The sequence below is a fragment of the Argopecten irradians genome, chromosome 1 (genome assembly GCF_041381155.1).
Source record: "Argopecten irradians isolate NY chromosome 1, Ai_NY, whole genome shotgun sequence".
Taxonomy (NCBI): domain Eukaryota; kingdom Metazoa; phylum Mollusca; class Bivalvia; order Pectinida; family Pectinidae; genus Argopecten; species Argopecten irradians.
Genome location: NC_091134.1, coordinates 66,840,349 through 66,856,020, shown reverse-complemented (window position 1 = coordinate 66,856,020; position 15,672 = coordinate 66,840,349). Strand labels below are relative to the sequence as shown.

General features: G+C 36.3%; 1 protein-coding gene across 4 annotated transcripts in view; it reads left to right on the top strand.

Moving 5' to 3' along the window:
• The window catches only part of LOC138306062 (synaptotagmin-7-like), a 446,275-nt gene that overhangs the window by 402,953 nt on the left and 27,650 nt on the right, over positions 1 to 15,672 (top strand). For all 4 annotated transcript variants that reach the window (XM_069246411.1, XM_069246420.1, XM_069246436.1 and 1 more), the window contains 2 exons: positions 4,614 to 4,783; positions 8,692 to 8,806. In XM_069246411.1, the coding sequence (XP_069102512.1) occupies positions 4,614 to 4,783; positions 8,692 to 8,806 (285 nt within the window). The remainder of the gene's footprint in view (positions 1 to 4,613; positions 4,784 to 8,691; positions 8,807 to 15,672) is intronic.

The following is a 15,672-nucleotide window of genomic DNA, read 5'->3' as shown; positions in this document are numbered from 1 at the left end:
CCCTTCATTGTGTCTCTAAAAAAACTTATTGGTATAGAGTTACCAAAGTGAACATCCTCAGGGCCAGCTATCACCCTTCACTGTGTCTCTACAAAAACTTATTGGTATAGAATTACCAAGGTGAACATCCTCAGGGCCAACTATCACCCTTCACTGTGTCTCTACAAAAACTTATTGGTATAGAGTTACCAAGGTGAACATCCTCAGGGCCAGCTATAACCCTTCACTGTGTCTCTACAAAAACTTATTGGTATAGAGTTACAAAAGTGAACATCCTCAGGGCCAGCTATAACTATTTACTGTGTCTCTACAAAATCTTATTGGTATAGAGTTACCAAGGTGAACATCCTCAGAACCGGCTATCACCCTTCACTGTGTCTCTACAAAAACTTATTGGTATAGAGTTACCAAGGTGAGCATCCTAAGGGCCAACTATCACCCTTCACTGTGTCTCTACAAAAACTTATTGGTATAGAGTTACCAAGGTGAACATCCTTAGGGCCAGCTATCACCCTTCACTGTGTCTGTAACACGGTTTCTGATTGGTTACTGGATACGTTTCCGCTGTCGCTGCAAGCGCTTCAGCTTCCAGTAGCAACAGACGATGAATGAACATGGCGACAAATACGACAGACGAACTATATGATCATCCGGGGGCAAAACGTTCCCGTGTGTGGAATTTTTTTGGATTCAAAAGAATAAAGGACATGTACAGCTGTCCTCCGAAACTCGACATGGAATTTGTCTTCTGCATAAAGTGTGGAAACAAATACAAATTCAACAGTAAGTTGAATCGTCGGAACATGTTTGGCCCAGAGTTTTTATAATTACTGTATATTTGAAATTTTCAAAATGTTAATGTATTGCCGAAATTCTGTATTCTTCACAAAATAGTCAATAATTTTGCTGTCTAGTGGTGAACTTCAGTGACATCATAAATATCCTATATTAAGATTAAGGAAGATGAAAGTAGAACCACGTTGTCGTTTTCGGTGGCTAGCATCGCTTTTAGTTTTATATATTAAACATTAAATTTAGATATGTAAAACGAAGTAATATCTGTTAAATCAGTCATAAGGTCATAAGTCTTAAACTCACTGAAAAAATATCAAATTATTTTTGTGTAAATAGTTAATGTAAAATTCATTAAAATGACAAGTCAGTAACTTTCTTTAGAGTTGATCTTGTTATGTCAATTTGTCAACAAATTCATAGTAAAATAATTAACACAAATATCTTGAAATATTTTGAAAACAATTTATTCAATGAATCATTAATTCATTATAGAATAAAAAAACAAAACAAACAAAAACAAAGCACATAGAAATTATCGGATACAAAATGGCATAAAAGAATACATATTGGAAACAGTATACAATTTAAAAAAGAAAAGAAAAAAGCAAACAAGAAATTTGATTTTTGTAACCTGGAAGCCCGACAAAGGACACAAAATTAATCAATCATTAGTCGATGATTGATCGTTTTAAAAAGATGATGATCGATTGTGAATTTATGAAGTGATTCCCAACACTACTCAGAACCAGCTATCACCCTTCACTGTGTCTCTACAAAAACTTATTGGTATAGAGTTACCAAGGTGAACATCATGAGAACCAGCTATCACCCTTCACTGTGTCTCTACAAAACCTTATTGGTATAGAGTTATCAAGGTGAATATCCTCAGAACCGGCTATCACCCTTCACTGTGTCTCTACAAAAACTTATTGGTATAGAGTTACCAAGGTGAACATCCTCAGGGCCAACTATCACCCTTCACTGTGTCTCTACAAAAACTTATTGGTATAGAGTTACCAAGGTGAACATCCTCAGGGCCAACTATCACCCTTCACTGTGTCTCTACAAAAACTTATTGGTATAGAGTTACCAAGGTGAACATCCTCAGGGCCAGCTATCACCCTTCACTGTGTCTCTACAAAAACTTATTGGTATAGAGTTACCAAGGTGAACATCCTCAGGGCCAGCTATAACTCTTCACTGTGTCTCTACAAAAACTTATTGGTATAGAGTTACCAAGGTGAACATTCTCTGGGTTAGCTATAACCCTTCACTGTGTCTCTACAAAAAACTTATTGGTATAAAGTTACCAAGGTGAACATTCTCTGGGTTAGCTATAACCCTTCACTGTGTCTCTACAAAAACTTATTGGTATAAAGTTACCAAGGTGAACATTCTCTGGGTTAGCTATAACCCTTCACTGTGTCTCTACAAAAACTTATTGGTATAGAGTTACCAAGGTGAACATCCCCAGAACCGGCTATCACCCTTCACTGTGTCTCTACAAAAACTTATTGGTATAGAGTTACCAAGGTGAACATCCTCAGGGCCAACTATCACCCTTCACTGTGTCTCTACAAAAACTTATTGGTATAGAGTTACCAAGGTGAACATCATCAGAACCAGCTATCACCCTTCACTGTGTCTCTACAAAAACTTATTGGTATAGAGTTATCAAGGTGAACATCCTCTGGGTTAGCTATAACCCTTCACTGTGTCTCTACAAAAACTTATTGGTATAGAGTTACCAAGGTGAACATCCTCAGGGCCAGCTATCACCCTTCACTGTGTCTCTACAAAAACTTATTGGTATAGAGTTACCAAGGTGAACATCCTCAGGGCCAGCTATCACCCTTCACTGTGTCTCTACAAAAACTTATTGGTATAGAGTTACCAAGGTGAACATCCTCAGGGCCAGCTATCACCCTTCACTGTGTCTCTACAAAAACTTATTGGTATAGAGTTACCAAGGTGAACATCCTCAGGGCCAGCTATCACCCTTCACTGTGTCTCTACAAAAACTTCTTCACCATTAATGTTCAACGGGTGTATGTTTATGAGACTCAATAAAGGAACATTAATTCAGTTTTACCAAGACATTTTCAGACATGAAGTGTCGATCACTATTAAGTTTACTTGTAGTTTTAATTTTAAATCCTGATGTAATTTCCTGCTGTGATGTGATGATTTATTGAATGTTCATATTGGATGATATCACACGTCTTCTCTCACTGCAGGTAGACCAGGAAGTTCTCCATGTTTCATGTCTCGGATGGACTGACATTTTAGGCTGTAGTCCTAGAATAACTTTATGATGGGAGATAATGTCCTTTCATATCACCCATAAAACTATGTAATGGAAAGATTAATCTATCCATTAATTAGTCTTACAATATATGTGTATAAACTTTTAATTCAAGACTGATTTAGTTTCTTCATTTTCAAGATAACTCAACTTTAGCCTTTATTCAATGTATTGTTCAAAGCATTTAAAATAGTGCCTGTCAAAATATATATATGATAAATATTTGTCTATCATTGTCAATTTTGACTCATAAAAGGATTTCCATGTTCAGGTATGACATCATTTTCTGTCTGTAACATGGTGGAATAAAGGGTTTCTCAAGGAAATGACATTAAACTACTTTTCTAGAATATGAGAAAATTGAATGTAATAATCTTTTGTTTTTATCCCCCGCTTTCTCCGAAACTGGGGATATTAATTTGGGTTTGTCCATCTGTCTGTCCGTATGTCTGTAACACTTCGTTTCCGTGCAATAACTGTAACAAATGTAAACCGATTTTCTTCAAACTTGGTGACAAGGTGCCTGTAGGGCTCAGCCAAGTTCAATCGCGACTGTTGATGGACCTTATTAAGCAGAGTTATGGCCCCTTGAATTACTAAAAACGTCATTTTCTGCCATTTCCGTGCAATAAGTGTAACAAATGTAAACCAATTTTCTTTAAACTTCGTGGCAAGGTTAAATGCCTTAAGGGCTCAGCCAATTTCAAACTCGACTGTCGATGGACATTATTTAGCGGAGTTATGGCCCTTTGAATTACTAAAAACATCATTTTCTGCCATTTCCGTGCAATAAGTGTAATAACAAATGTAAACCGATTTTCTTCAAACTTAGTAACAAGGTTAAATAAGCACTCGGCCAAGTTCGATCGCGACTTTCAACAGACTTGGTAACAAGGTTGAATGCCTTAAGTGCCTGGCCAGGTTTGATCAACTCTTTCAGAAGATGTAATTTATCAGAGTTAATGGCCCTTTAATTTACTACAAATGTTATTTTTCTGCAGTTTCTGTGTAATAACTAGCAAATGTTGAAACTAATATTGTTAAAACTTGGTAACAAAGTTAAATGCCTTAAGGGCGTAGCCATGTTCGATGGCCACTTTTGGCAGATCTTAATTAGCATAGTTATGGCCCTTTGATTTGATAAAAAAAAGGTCATTTTCTGCCATTTCCCTGCAATAACTCTAATAAATATTAACCAATTTTCTTCAAACTTGGTAACAAGGTCAAATGCCTTAAGGGCTTGGCCAAGTTTGATTGCAATGGTATGTTTCAACCAAGGTTAAACCTAACCTCAATAATGTTTACCTACAATATGTCTTGAAAGCGGGGGATGGAAATTCCATGAATTTGCTTGTTAATCCAGTTTTGTCACAAAACTTACCTTTAGGACTTCTGCAAATGTATAGTTATTGATAGGTTTTTTAATCAGCTTTAAGAACAATAACAAAAAGGAAGATCCATGCATTTCTAATACTTAAATATTAAATACACTACAATGACTGTGTATTTACAGGATGGCCACACAATAAGCTACTAGAAAAGACTCTCTACTTACAAGTGATAGACTATGACCGCTTCAGTAGGGACGACCCTATAGGAGAGACGTACCTGCCTCTGAATGAAGTAGACCTCTCACAGTCACCCATGATGTGGAGATTTTTACAGCCTTGTAAAGACAGTAGGGTAAGTGCAATAAGGAGATAAATCAGGGTCAGGGGAGATAACTCTGGGATAGGGGATGTAACTCCAGAGCAGCAGACATAACTGAATAAAATTGAGCAAGATTGAGTGTTGTTATGTAAAGATTCTCAAATTTATTTGATAAATTATTGTAACATCATTATAACTGTGAATATATGACCAGGGGACATGTAATACATCAGCTGTAATCAGTAAGCTTGTTGCATCTGGTAGTCTTACTCAAGTTCATTACTACAGCTGTGTTTAACCCTCCAACCCATTGCTAATGGAGAGTCATGTCTTCTCTTTCAGTCTGTTATGTTTGTAAAAAGAGATTTTGTATTCTTCACATATAACCCATGCTATTTTTCCATTAGCCATTTTCTGGTTTATCCATTATCAATTTAAATGTGTAGAACCCAGCACATGTTAATCTCTCTTGTTTGCACTATCAACAGCTTTCACTTAAGGTAGAGATTTACATGGATTTGTCACGTTTGGTTTTAGTTTTCTGTTTCGTTCGTATCAGAAACACACATCACATTGCCAGCCTCCCTGTTATAACAAACATACTGTAAAATCCATTAGTGTCTCACTTATATATCATACAGACATGAAGTGGCCAGGCGACAAACACCTAACCATCAATGTCATTGCTAGGCTGGTATATAATTGAAAATGATCTTCAATTGGATATTATGCTCAAATTACAAAATGTGTTACTGAAATTTTACCTTTATAGTATAACAGGACTGAAGGGTGCAGCCAGATGTTTTAATAGGAATCATGCACGGCATAGGAAGAGCTAAGCTTTACTTGTTTATTTTATTTTCTAGTTCATGTAGAAGACATAATTTAGAAATAAAAAGACACACTTTAAACTACAGAAGTATCTGATGTTATAATTCTCTAGCATAAACCCAAAGAAATGAACTCAAATATTCGGATTTCTCTGTGTCAATTCAAGGCCTGCAGTGCCGCAAATGCGAAGCCTATGATTTTGCGCCATTTGTTGACGTTATGTGACGTCATGATTCCTTGTGCTCATCTTTGCCTTGGTGGATATTTTGACTGCATTCTATAGCTTTGAATTTTCAAAGTGTTGTTATTATTAAAAAAAATAATAAAAAAATGTTTATTTACCAATGTTATGCATTTGCATAAGTTAAATATATATTTACTGGGGAGAGCAGTACCGGAGCAAAGCACAACCTCCCCAAAATGTCGGCCGCAAACTGAAGCTGTCAGTGTGTAGGATTGAATTTTGAAGATAGTGTTTTTTATTTTAGTGCTTCCTTATTACCTGCGCTCTTATTACCCTTTAACAAAGGGGCCGCGGTGGCCGAGTGGTTAAGATGTCCCGACATATTACCACAAGCCCTCCACCTCTGGGATGTGGGTTCGAATCCCATGTGGGGCAGTTGCCAGGTACTGACCGCTGACCGGTGGTTTTTCTCCGGGTACTCCGGCTTTCCTCCACCAACAAACCTGGCACGTCCTTACATGACCCTGGCTGTTAATAGGACGTAAAACTAAACAAACCAAACCCTTTAACAAATTAATTGAATGCTTTTAAGAACTATTTGATCATGTAAAATATGACAAATTATATTGATGGGAAATCCCGTCCAAGCATTAGGACAGACAGCAAATTTAACAAACCAATATGAACACCTATTCCAAGGATGCTAGCATAGAACATTATAACTGAAGGTGTTTTTATCCCCCGCCCAACGAAGTTGGCGGGGGATATACAAATGGGTTCCGTCCATCCGTCTGTCCGTCCGTACGAATGGTTTCTGGAGCATAACTCTAAAACCAGTAGAGATATTTCCACGAAACTTCATACACACATTGGTCTTATGGTCTAGTAGTGCCTTTTGCTATTTTTAGGTTTTCATTTTTTGCATTTTTTCCGTAACCATGGAAACATTGCTGAAAATATCATATTTTTGTACCAGGTTCGTTTCCGGAGCATAACTCTAAAACCAGAAGAGATATTTCCACGAAACTTCATAGACACATTGGTCTTATGGTCTAGTAGTGCCTTTTGCTATTTTAAGGTTTTCACTTTTTGTACTTTTTTCTGTAACCATGGAAACATTGCTGAAAATGACAGATTTTTGTGTAAGAATCATTTCCGGAGCACAACTCTAAAACCAGCAGAGATATTTCCATGAAACTTCATAGATACATTGGTCTGATGGTCTAGTAGTGCCTTTTGCTATTTTTAGGTTTTCATTTTTTGCACTTTTTCCGTAACCATGGAAACATTGCTGAAAATATCATATTTTTGTACCAGGTTCGTTTTCCGCAGCATAACTGGAAAACCCGTTGAGATATATGCACGGAACTCCATAGGCACATTAGTCTTATGGTCTAGTAGTGCCTTTTGCTGTTTTAAGGTTTTCATTTTTTGCACTTTTTCCGTAACCATGGAAACATTGCTGAAAATATCATGGTAAATGGTAAATGTTACTTTGCAAAACTCCACCCATCTTTGTGTATATAGTCTTAATATAAATGTCAAGGCTGTATACCTGATTCAACAATTGCAGCCCCGCTCTACTTGAGTTATACTCCATCTTTCTTTAGCTCAACTTCCTTTTTCCTGTTTTTTTTCATACACATAAGTCTCCACAATCAAACTTACTTCAGCTTTGATATCTCCATTGGCGGGGGATCTGAATGACTATGTCCTTGTATGTTATTTGGTCTGTTATTAAACCTAATCACATTAAAGGTGTTAAGTTCATGCTTTATCTTGTTAAAAGCTTCCTTCAGTTTTTAATGTTTTCATTTTATTTTTAGCTTTCACCATTTTTAGCCCACCATCATCAGATGGTAGGCTATTCAAATTACTTTTCATCCTTGCGGTCCTTCCGTCCGTCCTTCCTCCGTCCTTCCGTCCATTAACATTTCTTGTTACCGCTATTTTTCAGAAAGTACAGAAGGGATCTGTCTCAAATTTCTTGCGCAGGTTCCACTTGGTCCCTAGATGTGCATATTGCATTTTGGGACCGATCGGTTTACAAGATGGCCGACAGGCCGCCAGCTTGGATTTTGACAATTGAAGTTTGTTACCGCCAATTCTCAGAAAGTACTGAAGGGATTTGTATGAAATTTCATGTGCAGGTTCCCCTTTGGGTCTAGTTGTGTATATACCATTTTCAGATTGATCAATTAACAAGATGGCTGACAGGTAGCCATCTTGAAATTTGAAAATTGAAGTTTGTTACTGTTATATAGATGTATCTTAGAAAATACTGAAAGGATCTTTCTCAAATTTCATATGTAGCAATATGTAGTTAAAGTTTGAAAAGCAGAGAAAAGATCCCTCTTTCGATTGTCAGACACAGATCATTCTTTGGTGGACGCCAAGACCCCTCTGGGATCTCTTATTAAAGAATCCAAATCAATCATCCATTTTCAGTAAAATGATCAATTTCCATGACTTTGCATTTTTCTGCATTGTTGTTTGTGTGTTTGTACAATAATTGCTATGGAAATGAATTATTAATTGGAAAAAAAACAACTTGATGGCTTTGTGTTTGCTCACAAATAAAATAAAGTCACTGACACTGATCAAAGCAAACTTGTCAAACATATTCAGGTTTTTCAATCTAGTGGGATTAAAGCTGTCACATGGCCATGATATGGTGAGGTTTGGAAACAAGATCAATTTTATTTCATAGCTTTTATATAGTTCGACTGCACACAATGGCTTATTTACACTGGAAGTTGTTACCAAGTTTTATTAATATCATATTCATAAGAATTTTAGGTATACTCAATATAATCAATACGGTAGTATCAAATAAAACTTTTTTTTTTTTACCATATGTTTGTTGTATGCCTAAATAAAAGGAACTTGATTGAAAACTGAATATGTGTACACTTTATTGTTATAGGGAAAACTTGGTGAAATTCTCCTGTCTCTATGTTATCAACCTGCTGTCGGTCGCCTTACTGTGATAGTAATGAAAGCCAAGGACCTCAAAGCCAAAGACATTACCGGTGCATCAGGTAAGGGAAAGACAACTCAATGAAACATTCATTTGGTGATGGATGTGTAGGGACATCCTGGTCATTGGGATATTCTGTTAAATTTCAACATTATTACTGAAATGTGAGAGTACTCTTGTTTTTGCTACTCCATTTTCATAACATGGTTATATCTTATTTGTAATATAAATTGATTTCAGTGAAAATGGTGAATTAACAATTTAAATTGAAGAGCTGAGGATGGGTGTTTTGATACAAATTTTCTCCTCGTTTTGCCTTCATTCGATTACTTTGACAGTGAGGACCGTTGATATAGGTGATCTTAGTTGCTATCAGTGAAACTGCATCCTATGGTATATAGTGGTAAGCCCTTTGTTTCAGAGTGTGGAAGATAATTTAATTGAACTGTGAATATGATGATTTTCTTGGACAGTATTGAATAAAGATATGAGTTGTTCTTACCTTTATGACTATATCAGAATGAAACTTTAACCACCTTGCCTGGGTGGCATTGACTATTGAAATATCATGGTAATTAGTGTGCATGTATTCACAGATATTACAACTGCTTCTGAATGAAATTTCAAGGCATAAGGGATAATTAAATTTTATAAGAGACCCTGACTGAATATAGTCATCGTAAATAAAGGTGTAGACGATGGTGACATAAAAGAAGGGTTCCCATGGCGATATCCTGTTTAATAAAGCATACATGAGGAGTAGTGACTTGGAGCACAAGAGTCCTTTGTCTATATGTATCTCCATGTGGGCTATACGGTCTTGTGGCGCCACTTCATTAGAAAAGTCCCAACATGACAGATCAGTTGACTTTGTCGATCCCTGTAACAAGGTCAACTATAAAAGCCTGCAATGACTGTTTTAGTATTCCACTGGACTACTCCAATGCAGTTTATGTTGTGAATAATTTCATTTTTTTTTTATTGTGATTATATGCCTGGAATAATGTTGTCTTGATTTAGATGCTTCGTTGGTTATACAGTGTGTGCCTACCCAGCTGTCGTTGAGTGTGATGTGACGACACTTTCTGATTGGTTGGCCCAGACAGGCAGCCATGTTTGATAATCAACTGTCTCACAACCCATGTACAACGATTGCTTTTGATGGCTGCTAAAGATTTTTCTATGTTTTTGATACATTTAGTAGTTTTATGTCAAAGTTTCTGTAAAATGGAAAATTAATGTGACATTCGAGGAATGATAGCAGCAGTAAAACCTACAGTTTGTCTGATTGGAATGGTAGATATTCCTGGGTTTTGATGATTAGAATGGCTGCTGGAGGATATTTTAATATTTACTTCTCTTTTCATTCTGGGCTATTTTGGGAGTTAAATTGAAATGTTAGTAAAATAAATAAATTGTTTGGGGTTAGGGGTGGGGGTTAGGTATTGCTTTGTTATATATAGGTAGTCAATCTTACGTTATACAAACATACAACACTGCCAGACAACTTGCAATGACTACAAGTCATGGTCCAGTATACATACATACAACACTGCCAGACAACTTGTAATGACTACAAGTCATGGTCCTGTATACAAACATATCACACTGTCAGACAACTTGTAATGGCTACAAGTCATGGTCCTGTATACATACATACAACACTGTCAGACAACTTGTAATGACTACAAGTCATGGTCCTGTATACAAACATTTAACACTGTCAGACAACTTGTAATGGCTTCAAGTCATGGCCCAGTATACAAACATACAACACTGTCAGACAACTTGTAATGACTACAAGTCATGGTCCTGTATACAAACATACAACACTGTCAGACAACTTGTAATGACTACAAGTCATGGTCCTGTATACAAACATACAACACTGTCAGACAACTTGTAATGACTACAAGTCATGGCCCAGTATACAAACATACAACACACTGTCAGACAACTTGTAATGACTACAAGTCATGGTCCTGTATACAAACATACAACACTGTCAGACAACTTGTAATGGCTACAAGTCATGGCCCAGTATACAAACATACAACACTGTCAGACAACTTGTAATGCCTACAAGTCATGGTCCAGTATACAAACATATAACACTGTCAGACAACTTGTAATGGCTACAAGTCATGGTCCAGTATACAAACATATAACACTGTCAGACAACTTGTAATGGCTACAAGTTATGGTACTGTATACAAACATACATCACTGTCAGACAACTTGTAATGACTACAAGTCATGGTCCAGTATACAAACATACAACACTGTCAGACAACTTGTAATGGCTACAAGTCATGGTCCAGTATACAAACATACAACACTGTCAGACAACTTGTAATGACTACAGGTCATGGCCCAGTATGCAAACATACAACACTGTCAGACAACTTGTAATGGCTACTAGTAATGGCCCAGTATACAAACATACAACACTGCCAGACAATTTGTAATGGCTTCAAGTCATGGCCCAGTATACAAACATACAACACTGTCAGACAACTTGTAATGACTACAAGTCATGGTCCTGTATACAAACATACAACACTGTCAGACAACTTGTAATGACTACAAGTCATGGCCCAGTATACAAACATACAACACACTGTCAGACAACTTGTAATGACTACAAGTCATGGTCCTGTATACAAACATACAACACTGTCAGACAACTTGTAATGACTACAAGTCATGGTCCTGTATGCAAACATACAACTCTGTCAGAAAGCTTGTAATGACTACAGGTCATGGCCCAGTATGCAAACATACAACACTGTCAGACAACTTGTAATGGCTACAAGTAATGGCCAAGTATACAAACATACAACACTGCCAGGCAATTTGTAATGGCTTCAAGTCATGGCCCAGTATACAAACATACAACACTGTCAGACAACTTGTAATGACTACAAGTAATGGTCCTGTATACAAACATACATCACTGTCAGACAACTTGTAATGGCTACAAGTTATGGTCCAGTATACAAACATACAACACTGTCAGACAACTTGTAATGACTACAAGTCATGGTCCAGTATACAAACATACAACACTGCCAGAAAACTTGTAATAACTACAAGTCATGGTCCTGTATACAAACATACAACACTGTCAGACAACTTGTAATGACTACAAGTCATGGCCCAGTATACAAACATACAACACACTGTCAGACAACTTGTAATGACTACAAGTCATGGTCCTGTATACAAACATACAACACTGTCAGACAACTTGTAATGACTACAAGTCATGGTCCTGTATACAAACATTTAACACTGTCAGACAACTTGTAATGGCTACAAGTTATGGTCCAGTATACAAACATACAACACTGTCAGACAACTTGTAATGGCTACAAGTCATGGTCCAGTATACAAACATACAACACTGCCAGACAACTTGTAATGACTACAAGTCATGGTCCTGTATACAAACATACAACACTGTCAGACAACTTGTAATGACTACAAGTCATGGCCCAGTATACAAACATACAACACTGTCTGACAACTTGTAATGGCTACAAGTCATGGCCCAGTATACAAACATACAACACTGTCAGACAACTTGTAATGACTACAAGTCATGGCCCAGTATACAAACATACAACACTGTCAGACAACTTGTAATGACTACAAGTCATGGCCCAGTATACAAACATACAACACTGTCAGACAACTTGTAATGACTACAAGTCATGGCCCAGTATACAAACATACAACACTGTCAGACAACTTGTAATGACTACAAGTCATGATCCAGTATACAAACATACATGTATGTCATGGTTTTCCAGTGTTATCAATTATACATTCAAGCAGTCCCTGCTGACTTGGCAATGCTTCAGACAATAGAATTATTTTGACATTGTCCCTAAATAGTGATTTCCTGGATGTTTTGATATCTTTATAACAGGGTTTTATTAGCAGTAAGGAATCACATTTTCTGGTAAGAGTAGAAACCTTTCTCTCTGGTATTCTATCTTAGTTCATCAGGAACTAATACTTTTTTCTTTCACTCCCTAAATCTGTTTAAGCATGGCAATGATACAAAACAAATGAATTTGTTGTTTGTAAGTCTGTAGACCATTGGACGGAGTGGTTGTTTTAGCTATTTCAACAATATCAGCGACAACTATCAGAGACATGGAATAGAGAAGTATTAATGGTAAAACGAGTATGGCTGAAAACAACATCTTTTACCAAGAAGTAAAAACTATTGTGGAGAGGCCCAAAATCACATCCACAAGACCGGAAGATGAACAGCAGAGTGGAATATTACAGTCCTGTTGGTATTCCACCTTACAGATTTTAGTGATTTAGCTACACCTGAACACCTAGTCATTACTCTGTTAGCTCGCCTCTCGAAGAGAGAGGGACTTACGGAATCACTTTGATGTCGGCGTTGGAAATCCCAGCTTAAGGTTTTTGTGTAAGTGTTGAAAAACTATTATCTGTAGCAACTGACATTGATTTCTACAATCATTTTGGATTGTAATTGTTGCTATGGTTGTAGACAATCACTTAAATTGGGAATATGTTGGATTTGGATAATTTCAAGAGGTCCATTGGGCCGAAGTAGCCTGGTTAATGTTTGGGTGCAAGTGTTGGAATACAGTTATTTGTCACAACTGACATTGGACACTGAATTTGGATTATAATCGTCGTGATGGGTTTAACTAATTATTTAAAGAATGAAAATTATGGATTATGAGAATTTCAATAGGCCCAATAGGCTGAAATAGCCAGCTGGTTAAGGTTTTGGTGAAAGTGTTGTAATACTGTTATCCATCACAACTGATGTTGATTTCTATAATGATTTTGGATTATAATTGTTGTAATGTTATGGACAATCATCTAAATCTAAAGGGGGAAAAAGCTGGATTGTGAAAATTTCAAGAGGCCCAATGGGTTGAAAAATGCTATCCTACTGAATCCATGAATACTCCTTCCCTTTTAAAAGAATAAGGATTGCTTCGTGAAGGACGGTTGCTTTATATGAAGCATTTTCAAAACAAGCAAAACAAATACTCATCTTGATGATGTCAAGAAAATGGTCTTAGGTTTTAAAATTTACTCATTTATTCAAATTGATGATGCCATTTGATATTGTCCTTCTTTGATTTTAATTTGTTTACATTTTTATAGGATTTTTCAGAAACCAGAAATGCAGTTCAGGTATTTGTTTTGATTTTAGTTTCAAACTGATTTTATTTTGCATGCATTAGTTTTGGGTTTTTTTTTTCCCCTTGACTTTTTTGATGTCCTCCTATGTTCCCACAATATTCCTCAGGGTTTTAGTTTCTGTCTTTACGACTCCAAATGTCCAAAATTGCTATCCTACAGTCTTAGACATTTTCAAGAAGACCTTATCATTTGGTTTTGTTTTTTGGTTTTATAATGCAGAAGAATGCAGCACAATGTTTACTTAGCAAAGTTGCTGCAGTGGGTTGAATTTAGAGAGGTGTGCTTTTAGAGAGGAGTTAACTTTATTTATTGAAAAAGGCAAAGAGAAACAATCTTACTGAGGAAACAACAATATGGACATAACTTTGTAGTGAAATATTAAAATACATAATGAACTTTCTCATCTTATTGGTCCTCATCATAATCTCCAAAACTCTTGTTTTAAGTGAAGTTCAGTCCATAGGAACTTTTCTTCTCAAAGTCTAGATAAACCTTCTTATGGGCGATAAAAACTTGATCTCTAAATGACCTTGGAACTAGTTACTCATCATCACAGTACATTACAGCTTTCCATGGACATAAACGTTCAAGGCCTACACACATCTGTTAGTTATGGTGACAATTTAAATGATATCTTTTTATTGGTTAATCACTTTGGCAGATGAGTTCAGATTTGAATGGTTTACAGAATGTTAAAAGGGACATGGTTGCTAGCGGTTTAGGGTTTTAGTATGTTGTATGTTGATTGTAGTATTTGGTTTCCAGATTTGTACTTCATAATTTTGTGGGTAAGTATATCTTTGTCTGCTTTTGGCTTTGAAAGACTAAATGTCCTAGTGTTAATTGACTGGACAGTTTCATATCCCCTTTCCAGGCCTCTCCTTCTGACCAGTTCTGTTGTCCGAGATTCAGCACTGATTTACAATGTGACTTTTACTGATAACAGCTAAGCATATTTGGTTTGTCATCACCTAAAGCAGGGAAATATTATCCAGTTATTATCAATATCATTACAGTACACTGTTGATACAAGGTCTGGTGTTCACACACAACCTATGTATTTAAAAGACCATAAATTATTACTTTAGTACATATAAAGAATGTAGTTCTAAAATAATGTTTGAGATATTTTAGGTGCAAGTTTTAGATTGTTATGTTTGGCAAATTTTACTGATAAATGTGTGAACATATGGCCAAGTGTATATTGGAACTGGTTGTACCTGGAGTGGAGGAGAAGCCTGTACAGAAATGCTACTGAACTCAATAGCATTGAAGCAAAAAAAAAAAAAAAAAAAAAAAAAAAAGAATTAAAGCCTGTGTCCTTTATCAGCAGTATATCAGAAATGTACTGACAAGTTCTAGTTCCAGACCTATAAACCTACAGATTATTGTTCAAACTCAAGACAAACTCAAACCAATTTGACCATCTAACCAATTCATCGGTCCAGTTTTTTTAAAGTTGCCTTGATGATACAGAGTTAATGCTTACATTCTCATGGAAAATTTCAAATTTTTTCTATCATTTTAATGTTTTTGCTGTTAGACCTAAACATTTTTTTCTGGTTACCCCCTAGGGGCCTCTTTGATACCTGTACTTACCAGTAAATAAACACAGGTATAATATAATAATGTTTGTCCCTGTCGTACAGGAAGGATGTGTGATACGTAATAGCCTGACGGAAACCTCAGATTGTGTCGGTACACCTAATCATTGGCTCTAAT